A 13,180-nucleotide genomic window follows, 5' to 3' on the forward strand; every position below is an offset into this window, starting at 1 on the left:
GAGTCTACCTGAGTGTAGTCTGAGCCAGCGAAATGTCGGTCATTATTCCCAAGAGGGAGTTGTTACTATATCAGCACCCCTGCTGATGCCCCTTCCTGAAATGCGGGTGTCGAACCTCAGAAGAAGGAAGCTGAGTAAGAGGTCCCTCCCGCCTGAGAAGATAGTGCCCTCCCCCCTCCAGACGTGCACGCACACATACCTGCACACACCTGGAGCATGCGTGCTCCGCTCACACCTGCCGTGTTTGGGGATTGGCAGCCTGGAGGCTTCTGGGGCAGACACAAGTCTTCAAGCGTAACTCTCATCCTCTCTCCTCTGTCTCTGTTTTAGTTACAGGAACTTGGTCAGTTTAAAGGATTTAATAAATCCGTGGAAAATTTGTTTCTGTCTGTTACCACCCACATGAAAAGTAAGTGGATGCCTCTCCGTGTGTTCTCCCCACCACCAGCCAGGCCAGCCAAGCCCATCGGCCAAGGGGACCTGTGTCTCCAGCTCCTGGAGAAAGCCACAGCCCCGGCCCTTCATCTCTCCACCCACAGAGCAGGCCTCTGGTTTCCTGGGGGGAAGAGACACCCTTCAGCTCACTGGACTGGCTCAGTTTACCCCACTGCTACCCAGACCTGCCAGAGCTCAGCGCGTGGTGGGAAGGAACCGGCGTGGACCTGGCAGCCAGTACGGGCAGCCGTCGCAGCCTCTCCCAAGGCCCCACAAAGACAGTGGGGTGGGACGGCTCCCGTCATTGAGATCTGGGAGCTTTCAGACCAGGCAGGACCCAGTGTCTGTCATTTGCATGGAACTGCTTGTCCGTTCTTCTTTCCGTCTTGGTCAATTTATCTTCTTCAATGGGCAGTGATCGTGTGATTTGCAGACGCAAGGAACTTGGAACTACCACTGCTTAGAATCTTGCTTCTTTCAATGTTCTTTCTGCTCAGATATTCTTGCCTGTTAATCTTAAACTACAAACCCCAGAGAATAGCCCTCGAGCAGGCCTGCGATGGTGCCCAGAGCAAGCCAGGCGTTTCGTGAAGGTCCCAGGTGGGGTCAGGGGTCTCAGCACCCACTCCCTTTCATGGTGCTTCTGTTTGGCTTCTACCCAAGCCGGTGCATGTGGATGGGCTCAGTGTTCTCCCTTGGCCTTGAGACAGTCTTATTACTTGATTTTAATTCGCCCTCTGTATTCCCCACGAACCCTTCTGAGCTGCATCGTGACAACTGAGATCAAAGCACCACTTTTAGACAAGCAGAACGGTGACCATTTCCTGAGACAGTCTGTCCCCCTCTGTTTCAGAAGGACAAAGCAGCCGAATTTCTTGCCACCTGCTTGCTAATGGTGCTCGGAGGTTCAAAGTCGCCCCGTTAGTCTGCCGGCCTTTTGGACGACAGCCACCCTCCGTGTGCACCAGGCTTGGACACGGGTTTCCAGCCCTAACAGCTGCCTGAACTCTGAGCAGCTGGCTCGGTTCCTGTGGCCGCTCTTCTTGTCGAAACTTCTCAGCGTCTCTTTCTAGAAGCACAGCCTCTACCCAAACCCACGCGGCTTATGTGAATCCCCTCCCACCGCTGTATTCTGGAATCCTGCCTCAGTGTTAATTCTGACCTGGTAATCCCTCAGCCAGACACCCAGGGAGGCAGGACACACGTTTCATCTTGTCCCAGGTCACATTCGCCCTCCGACACATGCTGGGACCCACACATGGGTACGCTCAGGTAGCTTACGTACCCATAGTCTCACATGTTTGAGACTTGCCAGTTTAATGCCTTGATTGTTACGATGATGCCGTCAGTTTCAATCAGCAGACCCAGGTGGACAGCTGGGGTGATCCCTGGGGGGGGGGTGGGATTCAAAAGAGCAGAGCAGTACCCCGTCCCCGCCACGGGATGCGGATTGGACCCTTCACCTGCCCCCTCCCTGCGTCTTCAGGCTCCAGTGCTTCATGGATGCTGAGACCTCAGCCCAGAGGCAAGGGTGAAAAATCCCAGCTTTCTGGGCCCCTGGGAGGGATAGTCCACCAGCACCTCTCCCAGCTGCTCCAGCAGCTTCCGGAAAGGACACAGACCACACACCCTTTGTCCTGTCCCTGCCTCAGGGTGCGCAGCAGCGTGGGGCTGACTCGTGTTTCTTCAGGTCCGGAGCTGCCGGGCTCATGGCCCTCTTGATCCTTTGTGTGGCCTGGTTCCTGCAGAAGTGGTGCAGGGGACAGCCACCTTCTGGTGTCCCCTGGGGTCTGGCAGGGGGGCGACTGGAGGGAACCTCGGCCTGAAGACTGTGGGGAGCCGCCCCAGGGCTACAACCTCTGGCAGCTGATGTTGCCCAAGGAAGCCAATCCAGTTGGAAGAAATGACCAATTCCGGCCCTTTCTATTACGGCTGCATTTCTAGGAGATTCCAGCAGCCTGGCCCCCCTTCCAAGGGGAGGAGGAAGTTAGAACGTTGATTTTCTTCGCTTCAGGGCCCTTTTGTGCTGTTTGCTGTCACTTTCCCTTTTCACCCGGTAATGGCCATTCCAAACCCCGTCGTTAGACGCCGAATTGCTTGGGAGGCACCCCGCCCCCCCCCACCTCGTCTTTGAGCATAAAGGGACCAGATGAAGGCACAGGCTTTGGGGCAAGTGCCACACAGATGGCAGGGGGAGGACACCGTCCCCCAAGGGGGCTTCACCTCCTGGGGCTCCCCCACCCTTCATAGCAGGGCTGGGGTTTGGCTATAGGAGGAGTTCAAGTTCACGGTCAGCTTTGAGGGCCTGGTGTGTGCTGGGACCCTGCTAGCTTCCAGGCACAGAAAGATGTGCCACGGTTTCCGGGGGGTAGACCTGGGGGCAGTGTGGACAGCAGTGCTTTCAGACAGGAGAGGTCCCACACATCCTGGTGGGGTCCTGGGGGGCAGGTGAGGTTCTCCTCTAGAGAAGAGAGATGCTCTGTTGACGTTCGCCCTGGCAGCCCATTGGGGGGGTGCCTAAGAAGCGGCGTCTCAGGAGCCGATCCGCAGAGGGGCTGCTCCCGAGCCGGGCTGTCCTGTGTGCTGACTGCAGGTGGCTGTGGAAATGCGGCCTTTTGAAAAAAAAAAGGGTGAAATACACACCAGATTCTGGAAACTTTGTGTTAAAAAAAAGAAGTTAAAAATTTCATTAATTGTACAGCACAGGGAAAACAGTAATATTGAAAGTCTTACATGGGGAAGGACGGTACCTAGACTTAGTGGGGTGATCATTTCATAATGTGACCCGGAAACTATGAAGTATTGTGTGTCCATTGCCCAATTAAAAATTTCATTAATTTTCATATTTATTATATATTTTAACAATATTTTGGATATATTGTGTTACATGAAACAGTGTTAAAATCAATTTTACCTGTTTCTTTTTAAAATGTGCCTACTAGAAAATTTGAAAGGGCATACATGAGCCTTATTATTATCTATTGGAAAGCACTGCTCTAAAGATAGTTTCGAGGTCATCTTTGAGAGAGACAAGGACCCCATGGAAAAGGGAAGACATTTTTGGAAGACAAGATCATCTTTGAGGTGTTTTGCTCCCTTCTGTGTGTGGGTTCCTTTCTTCTCACTTTATTCACCTTTATTCTCGACCACTATTACACTGCAAAAAAAAGTTGTATTTCCAGGGTTTGCCTATTAATAACTATAGGGGTATCCTGAAGTTACTTCCACCTGTCTTCAAAGGGTCCCAAGAGATGGTATTTAGTTATAAGTCTTTGGAAGCCACCCCTAAAAAGTTGGCTGTGTGGTTAGGCTGCCCTTTTTGTGCTTAGACAACCGTGTGCTCACAGTGTGTGGTCCAGGGTGCAGAGTAACTTGGCCAGAAGTCCTCCCTGTCACTCCTGCCCTCTCGCTCCCGTCCTGATGGCGGCTCTGCCCACAGAAGCATGGGGCCACAGAGTCACCTTTTGGGAATCCAGCTCCCCTGTCCTGTGCATGGTGCGGTGTGGCCCGCGTCAGCATGTGGTGTCTGGAGATGCTCGCCCTGGCCCCAGAGCTGGGGGCTGGATGTGCCATCCTACCCAAGCTGCAAGCCTAGCCTCGGGAGACCTCGGGGGCTTCTCGGGGTGTGGTTGCAGGGAATCCCAGAGGAGGGCCCACGAGACTGTCAAAGCTGTGTGCTCCCACCTGTCATCCCTTGTATTTGTTTTCTAGAGCTTTCCAAGTCCCAGAATGACATGACCTCTGACAAGCAACTCCTAGCCACGGGTCCCAGGCAGTGTGCTAGCCGGACGGAGAGGAGGAGCCAGTCTGACACTGCCATCAACGTCACCTCCAGGGTATTCCCCCAGGCCACCGGCCGTCATGAGAGCTACTCCTAGCCCATTTCCTCTATGGATTTAGTTTTCTTCTTATTTGATAGCTCCACATTAAGCAGTCTGAAAAAACCCACATAATTATAAACCCCTCTCTATTGGGAAAGCCAGGCCAAATGACGGTCAAATTTCAGGGTGGATTTGGAAAACAGTTGAGAGTAGGGAAAAGAAAGCTTCAGCCTAATCCCAAGCCCCCGGGGCTTCTGGGTGGCCACTGGAGCTCCCTGCTGGCTTCAAGGCCACCCCAAAGGCAAGGGCCCACCTGCAGGGCCGAGATGGGCCAGGTGATTCCTGCAGTCAAAGACTGTCATGGATGGTCAAGAGGCCGTCCTACTTCCAACAACCTCCGGTTAAAATCCATCCTGGTCTCTGATAGAAACCACTACAAACATAAATGCTGCGTGACCACGGGCAATCACGAGGGGGGCACGCTCCAGCTATCTCAACCATGAGCGAGCGCACCTAATAAAGGCTTTTAAGGAAATAATTTCTCGGGCTTTCCACCAGGATTAACCAAGTCTGAAGCAGGAGAGAAAGTGACTTTAGAATCAGGACACCGGATTCTGGTCCAGCCGAGGTGACCTGGCTAGGGCAGGTGCCACCACCTGGCTGTTGACAGGGTCAGTAGGACCACTCTGGTTGGCCAGACAGAACAGGTGCCCCTTCGCTGCAGCTGGGAGCGCCCCTCAGGATGTCCCCAGGTTAGCCCCACCCTCCTGCTGGAACTTCCCCACACAATCTGGAGGTTTCAGATTCTGCCTCCATGTGTGACCCTTTGCCTTGGGCCTGTCCCATGAACTGGAGCCTTGATACACTCTTGGGAAATGATGATAATATTCGTTCTGCCCAAGGCGCAGGCTGCTGGTAAAGATCACCCGAGATAATACAGTATCTAAATTGCTACCTAAGCCATCTAAATATACTATCTAAATTGCCAGTCTTTCTTACTCTGTGCCAGACTCCACTCAAGACTTTCCCTGGATCATTTCATTTTATCCTCACGCAACCCCCATGAACCATGCATTGCATTTGGCCCTGTTTTGCATTTAGGGAAACTGAGGCTTAGAGCGATTATGTCACATGGCCGGAGTTACATAACCAGAAGGTGGTAGGCGGTCTTGGTTTGGAGGCTGAACTCTGGAGCAGCTGTTCTCGAGTTTAATGTGTGTGTGAGTCACTTGGGAATGTTGTTAAAATGCAGAGCTCCGGGGCCGGTGTGAGATGCAGAGTCTCCGATGAGTTTCTGAGGAGTGGTTGGGAGAGCAGGTGATGCTGCGGCGCCCCGGGACCTCCCTAGATTTAGGAGAAGGCATCTAGAGCATGTGAGATGTATCCGGAAGGCCTTTGAAACTCCCAAATGCAAACAAGTGTTCGTCCCCGTGGGGTCTGCACAGATGCCATCCCAGCCACTGTCCCTGAGTCAACAGATGGAGGAGACGTTAGCAGGCTTTCAGGAGGTACTGTGTTCGGCATGCTCGGCAGTGTTGTTACATACTAGTCACATTTAATTCTTGCCAAAGTACTGAGATAGGTATTGTTACTGCCATGGTAAAGATCTAGAGCCCGAGCTCTAGCCAGAGGGTAACCGTCGTATTTCATAAATATATATGTATGTGTATGTATACACACACACACACACACACACACACACACACACAGGTTACCAGGCACTGTTGTTGGCCTGCTGGGTAATCGCAAGGTTGTCTGATGGGACCAGGCAGCTTGAGGGTAGAAGTGAGGAAGACCAGGGACGGCCATGGCCAGAGAGCCCCATCCTGCAGACACTTTGCCACGCGTGTCCAGTTCGCTGCCGTGCTCTTGGCAGGATGTGCTTTCTACTCTTGCAGGCATCCTCTCTCCCTACTTGAGGATATGGCTGTTTTAAGGAGCAATTTAGCCACATGTTTATAAAGTCCTCAGCAATCATGGCCTGCTCTATAAATGCTAAATAATTACGGGGTTGAAATATAAAGAGTACATCTTTAAATAGGACGTTTGTCAGACTGCAATTACGCATGCCCTAGATGGCGAGCTCATAAAAGTCACACTCACATTTTCACTGGAGCACTCGGGGGCATTTTGCCAACATCAAGCACACGACATGGTGCCCTTTGGGAGGAGGGGACATCAGTGCCCACTTTGCAGGTGGCTATGCTGAGGCACAGAGAGAGTAGCCAGCTTTCTTAAGACCATGTGGTGACTCTGGGCTGGTAACCGAGAAAGCTCAGGATCGCTTCTCTGACCATTAAGTGTGAGCGGCGTGTTCTGAAAACGTCCTGTAAAGACCCTCCCGTCCACATCTGGACCGGGGCTCTTTTGCGAGGTGACTTTTCTTACCTGTCCTTGGAGAGCACCTGTGCGTCTTCCGGATGTGTGGCGGATCTCTACGGGCCGTGAGACACACACCTGTTAACCAGGAAGGAAACACAAGAAGCAGGAGGGGGGGCTGTCTCTGAGGAGAGGGAACAAGGACGCAGGCGGGGAAGAAACCTTCCTTTCATTCTATGCCCCTTTATGTGAAGTTTTCCCACGTAGGTCTGAAATCTGAAGAAACCACCGGCCCGGGCGTGGCGCTCCCGCATACCTTCTCTCTCCCCACCTGCCGCCCACACTTAAGGGCTGAGCAGCCAGAGGAGAAGGGAGGCAGCAACGTTGGGTTCAAGTGTGAAAACACTTGGTCCTCAGACTTGAGGGTGGTGGACCCCCAGGTTGGTCCCAGGAGACGCAGCCTCCCTCTCAGCTGGGATTCGACAGTGCCCAGAGCGTGTCCTGCTGGCCGAGCGCGGCCCCGGGGTTTTTCTGACACTGCACCTGCCATCTCAGCGTGGCCGTGGCTGCTCTCCCTTCTCTTACCTAAGATCAGCAAAAAAGAATCCCAAACGCACAGATGGTGTGGTTCCAGGGCATCCATAATTTGATCAAATCAAGCCTAATGTTTATTGATCTTTCAGCAGCGAATATTCAACTTATTAACTCTGTGCAGAGTAGACCCCATTCGGGGCCATCGTTTTTCTCTGCAATCTGGCCCGAACTAGACGGTTATTACACTAAAAATCACAGGGAAAGAAAAAAAAGCCTGTCTCCACAAGGTCGGTAAGCTGCTTTTTGAATCTTGATGCCCTTTAATGGCACGGACGTGACAAAGTCATCCAGGTCCTTCGGAATTTACTGGGGAAGAGTTGAACACGACATTTCAGGTTGATTCCTTAGTCAAAATAGGCATGTTCTTCAGAATAGTGTTGGCTTTTCTAATAATTTCAAAATACGTGTATTTGCACTTAGGCTTCATTAAAGGTTTTCCAGAATCCTAACATATTTAGAAGCACAGACATCACTGGCTATGAATTCGGCATGCCATGTGATCACTGTTATATAGTTCTCTTTGTTCCTTTTCAGAACTTTCTGTCATCAGTTTTTTTTTTTTATGATTTAGAAACGATGTTGCCTTAAAATGGAATTAAGTGATCATGTATGAACACCTAAGGTTCACAAAGCTTTATTAGTATTTAGCTCATTTTATTCTTTCTATCCTGGTCTGATGGCTGCCTTGCTTGCTGTTTCAAAAGGAATATTCCACATTCTCCAAGTCCATCCCCTGATGCGGTCAGAGGGTGGAGGCCTTGCGGTGGGAGAGCCCTCCTACTTCCTCTCGCTTCCTCCTACTGGGACTACTTCCTCCCACTTGGCGTTTCTCTGGATCCTTAGTCATCCTCTCCTCCTGCCTCAGAAATGGGCGTTCCTTCCCAGGCGCTGGGTCCATCCTCCTCGCTCCCCCTGGGACCTTGCTCCATCAGCTCGACGCTTTTCCCATCTCTGTTTCTCCTCAACCTGCAAGTATGCCCCAATCTTCCCCACCTTAAAAAATGAAAGCAGCATCTTTTGCAGGATTCCCTTCAAGCTGTTCTTCCATTTCTTCGTCACGGCCCAAATCCATGAAAACGTCCTCTGCTCTTGCTGTCCCTGCACTTGCCCTGCTTTGCCCTCTCTCCTGTTCACTCCTAGCTTCCATGCAGTCCATTCCCCATGCCAGTGTGACAGTGTTCCCTAGGGCACCTCCCAGGCACCCCTGATTGAAGAGAGAGGTGACCAATTTGAACATCATCCTTGTCAGTGACTTTGTTGCCTTAGACAGTTGACTGGAATTCCATTCTTTAATTACAAAAATGATTTTATTGCTTTTATATATAATAAAACCCATGCCTATGCACTAATGAGAGTTTAGAAAACAGACAAGGAGGAGGAGGGGAAGAAAAAGCAAGCACAGCGTTGACCCAGGACAGTCACTTGGAGTACAGGTGCACGCTCACTTTATGAAAATGGCATGGTGGGGCGCCTGGGTGGCTCAGTCGGTGAAGCATCCGACCCTTGGTTTTGGCTCAGGTGATGATCTCAGGGTCGTGAGGCTCTGCACTCAGCAGGGAGTCTGCTTGGGAGTCTCCCTCTCCCTTTGCCCCTCCTCCTGTTCACACTCTCTCTCAAATAAATAAATAAATCTTTTTAAAAAATTACATCATGCCACACATCCACTTTGGTAATTTGCTTTCTTAAGAATCTCTAGCGTTGGGGCTCCTGGGTAGCGCAGTCATTAAGCGTCTGCCTTCGGCTCAGGGCGTGATCCTGGCGTTCCGGGATCGAGTCCCACATCGGGCTCCTCCACTGGGAGCCTGCTTCTTCTTCTCCCACTCCCCTGCTGTGTTCCCTCTCTCGCTGGCTGTCTCTCTGTCACATAAATAAATAAAATCTTTAACAACAACAACAACAAAAAGAATCTCTAGCGTTATATTTTAATTCCTTCCATGTCAAACATATATATCGTCATTTTTTACAGCTACTTTTTAGAGGTTATAATTCATGCTGCCATACTGCCCTCCTCTGGGGTTGACTCTGTTTACCTGACCATTAGAAGTGGAGTGGCCTGCTTTTCAGCACCCCTGCTGGCACTAAATATTACACCTTCTATTTTAATATTTGCTAATTTTGATAGGCAATTTTTAAAAATCTGCATTTCTTTCATTTTCGTTGAGTCTTTTCTCATACTCTTTTCTCCTCTTTGAATATCTTTCATCCCCGAAATCCCTGCTTTGGACCTGCAACTCTTCTGGCCCGTTCTCTCCTCCCCTGGACCCACTCTTTGGTGTCCCAAGCTACCTGTTCTCTGGACAGCCTGACATGTCAAGAATCCATTGGGCCTCTTGGGTCTCTGCTGTTGCATGGGTTGCTAACAGGTGTAGGGACGTACTCCATACTTAACCGTCATGATGGACCTCCACTCACGATGCCTCACCTTTGAGTCTCTCTCCAGCCAGGCTTCAACCTCCCACTCAGGTCATATTTCCCCTGAAGATCACCCCCTTCTTCATCAGCTCGCCCTCTCTTACCCATTGACCTGGCTTGTGCCTCCATTTCAATGGTGTATCTATTTCCAACCAGCTAGGCGAGCCCCTGGAGGGTGGACAGTACATCTTCTCCTCCTTCCCCTTCTCCTCCGACCCCCCCTTTCCTCCCCAGACTTAGAGTGGTGGGTCAAAGATAGTGTTGCTGAGCAAATGTCTGATGGAACTGAGCTGGCTCTCTGGGGATCGAGAGCATAAACCCTACGAGTAATCTGGAGCTAATCACTTCTTTCACTTGTTTGCCAATCTTCTCAGTCTTTCATTCCTGAAAATTACAACTATGCTGCAAATGTTATATTTCCAAGTTCCACGTCCAACCCGGCATCAAAACCTAAAGTCAAGATTCACAAACTCTGGGTGCTCAGCCAGGGAGAGGTTTCCTGCCTTGTGCGTTGTGTTTGTTGCCCTGGGCGACCACCGTCCAAGGGAAGTTTCTAACCACTGCGACGGGTGGCTCCTGAGCCCTTGAAATGTGTCTAGCGCAATAGACGAGTTATTCATTGATTTTATTTGCTGGCAGTGAATGGGAATTTGAATTTAAATAGCCACATGTAGCTAGTGACTACCGCATTGGAAAGCACAGCTGTGCGCATCGTAGAACAGGTACTATTAAATTATTTTTGATAAAATTAAGAGACATTTTAATTTTTCCCTTTTCTATAAGCCCATTAGAGCTCAAGCTGATAGGCCAAATAGTATCTTTCGTGTGATTTAATGCAGGGATCATTATTAAGGTCCAAATGTGGACTTCACTTCTTTAAGACTTATTAATGCGTAAGGGACCCACCCAGCGCTGTCTGTGAATGTCCCAGTGCTTGCCTGTGCCTGCCGGGGCCCCGCGGGTGTGTGTGGCTGCGTTTATCCAAACAGAAGTGTGCTCTTACTCAGCACCCAGAAGTTTGCAAATGAGTGCCAGCAGGTCATAGATGCAGGCTTGCTGGCTGTGGTTCCCACAGTTGAACAAAATCACACTGGGACGCGGACCCCATTATTAATTCTGTGTTTCCTTTTCCAGAAGGCAAGCACGCCGGATATTCTGAAACCTCTCAATCAAGAGAGTCCCAAACGCCTTACTAACCCTGTCTTGAAGCAAGAGGATCTCTCATCCGGGCCAACGCCCAGCGCTTTATTCTCAGGAGGCTTGAGACACGTGAGTCTCATCTAACTCCCTGGACACGTGACGAGTGGCTGTCAGCACGATGTCGGGTTGGGCTGGGAAGCAAGGGTAGGAGGGAAGTGTTGTCTTGTGGGATGAACTGGAACAGGACAAGAGAATTTGGAGGTCATGCTTTACCTACACAGGGAGCTGGGGATTCCTGGCTATACTTTGATGGGTTTTTCTTTTATACACAGAGATAGTCATTAATAACAAATACTGATATCTTTGGATGAGAAGTTTTTACCTTAAATGACAAATAATTTATCAGATATTTCTCTTACAATTATTTCTGGGTCGTGTCTACCCATACGTCATGAAGACATTCTCCTGTTTTCTTCTAGAAGCTTTATGAAAGTTTCGCTTTTCTGCGTGGGACTGTGCTCCCGCTCTTTGATGTGGTGAATGGTGTAGGTTGGAGCTCCTTTTCCCACAGGGATACTCAGTTATTCCGGCACCATTTACTTAAAAAAAGACTTTCATTTCCCCCATTGACTTTGGTATCTTTGTTGAAAACTGTGGAAGCGTGGGTCTTTTTCTGGGTTCTGCTCTGCTGACCTTTCCGTGCGTGTTGTGGCGAGACCACCCCTCCTGATGACTGTAGGAAGCCGTGAAGTCAGGTAGCGTGGGTTCTCCAGCTGTGCTGTTCTTTTTCAGAATATTTTAAAGATTGTCTCTGGTAAGAGGCAGGTCTTTTAGTCATTCATTTGTTTATTCGTAAACATCGAAGGAATGCTGACTTGATGCTTGAGATGATGGTATGTGGTGTGACACAACCTGGAACCACGGGTCACCTCACTGTCATAGCTCTTCAACTTGTTAAACAATCTTAGACAATCACAAAGACTCCAAACTTCCGAGCTGTCATCAAGGAAATGAGCGTCAGGCTTGTTCTTTTTAATGCACTGGGTTGTTTTGAGAATCAAAATGCCCTCATTCCGTGGTGTTAGAGCAGTTAAGAACTCAGCTTCTAGAAACCCCCTTCTTGGTTCACATCCCAGCCCCTCTAGTGTGACCCAGAGCGAGCCCTCCCACCTCTCTGTGCGTTGGGGCCGGTGTGTTTACAGAAAGTGGCATTCACTTTAGAAAATGATAACCCCCCCACTACATGAATATCTGGTGGAACATTAAAAAGTCGAGGCAGAAGCGGGCCAGACTGTGCGCTGAAGGACGGCTAACATCCTTGCCTCAGTCCACGGAATGCTGGCGGCCCCCCAGCCCGCCGGTCACTGAGCGCCCCCGCCCCTCTCAGCGCCACTGCTCTGCACCCACACTCCTCACGATGTGGAACCCCGCAGCACTGGCTTCGCCTGGGACTTCTCAGCAATCAGGACCCCTGGCCCCGCCCCAGACCTACTGGGTCAGCCTCTGTGATCTAACAAGAGCCACCTTGTCCGGGAAGCCTACCCCCTGCCCTGCCCGGCCCGCCGTCATCCTTCCCTTGTCTGTTACTCATGGTCCCCTCACCTCCACGGCTGTGTCATTGGGTTCCCTGTTGTGAAGCGCCTACTGTACTTGTGGTGCCCCAGCTGCACCTGGCACGGAGGGAGCACTGAGTAAGAGCTTGCGGGACCACCGCATGCCTCCTTACCGGACCTACTGTTGATTGAAAGCCCACTGTGTGCAAACCACCGAGCCAGGTGCGCTCATCAATCATTTGCACAACGATCTTGCCAGCTGGCTACTATGACCCCATTTCACAAATGGGGAAGGCTGGTTTGCAGAGGTCGAAGCGGACAGAAACCGCAGAGCTCTGACTCAACACCCGGGAGCCGTGTGAGTCAAAGCCGGGGCTCTCGGTGCTGCCCCCGCATTTGGTGAGCTCTCCAAGGGAGTGGGTTCCCTGGCCGCACCCCCCCACCCCGGTTCAGCTGCACTTGCCTGAGGCCGACCCACACCTAGAAAACCTTTCCGACTGGTGGGAAATGATGCTGCGGTGACGAGAAGTGGCTGAGCGTGTTCCTCTCACCCAGGCTCTGTTTCTTAGGGCAAGTCCTTCTCAACCTACCCCTGCAACCCGGTTCCCTTCTCCCTGGCTTCTGTCTGGGGTGCCACAAGTTATCCTCGTGAGGTTGAGTTAGTTATCCCGTGAAGAATCCTCACGTGTTCCCTCGAGACTGAAGCAGTGTTTGGGGAAACTGAGCTCCCACAAAGCAAATACTGACGATTGCTTCTAGCCCCAAGATGTTGCCTGTTCTTCCGACAGACACTGCTGTTCGTTAAGAACAGGGAGTCAGAGCCGGGTAAAGCTGACTCAATCTCTACTTATTACACAAGGAGAGAAACAGGGGCAGTACGTAGGGAAACACTCAGCCTCCCAGGTG

At 50.9% G+C, this 13,180-nt stretch overlaps 1 protein-coding gene across 6 annotated transcripts in view; it reads left to right on the forward strand.

Annotated features, from left to right (window-relative positions):
• The window catches only part of SYTL3 (synaptotagmin like 3), an 84,438-nt gene that overhangs the window by 48,460 nt on the left and 22,798 nt on the right, over positions 1-13,180 (forward strand). For 5 of the 6 annotated variants that reach the window (XM_034669395.1, XM_002915112.4, XM_034669397.1 and 2 more), the window contains 3 exons: positions 331-409; positions 4,147-4,271; positions 10,716-10,850. In XM_034669395.1, the coding sequence (XP_034525286.1) occupies positions 331-409; positions 4,147-4,271; positions 10,716-10,850 (339 nt within the window). The remainder of the gene's footprint in view (positions 1-330; positions 410-4,146; positions 4,272-10,715; positions 10,851-13,180) is intronic. The other variant, XM_034669396.1, reaches the window with a different exon arrangement.

This window comes from Ailuropoda melanoleuca, chromosome 10 (genome assembly GCF_002007445.2).
Source record: "Ailuropoda melanoleuca isolate Jingjing chromosome 10, ASM200744v2, whole genome shotgun sequence".
NCBI lineage: Eukaryota > Metazoa > Chordata > Mammalia > Carnivora > Ursidae > Ailuropoda > Ailuropoda melanoleuca.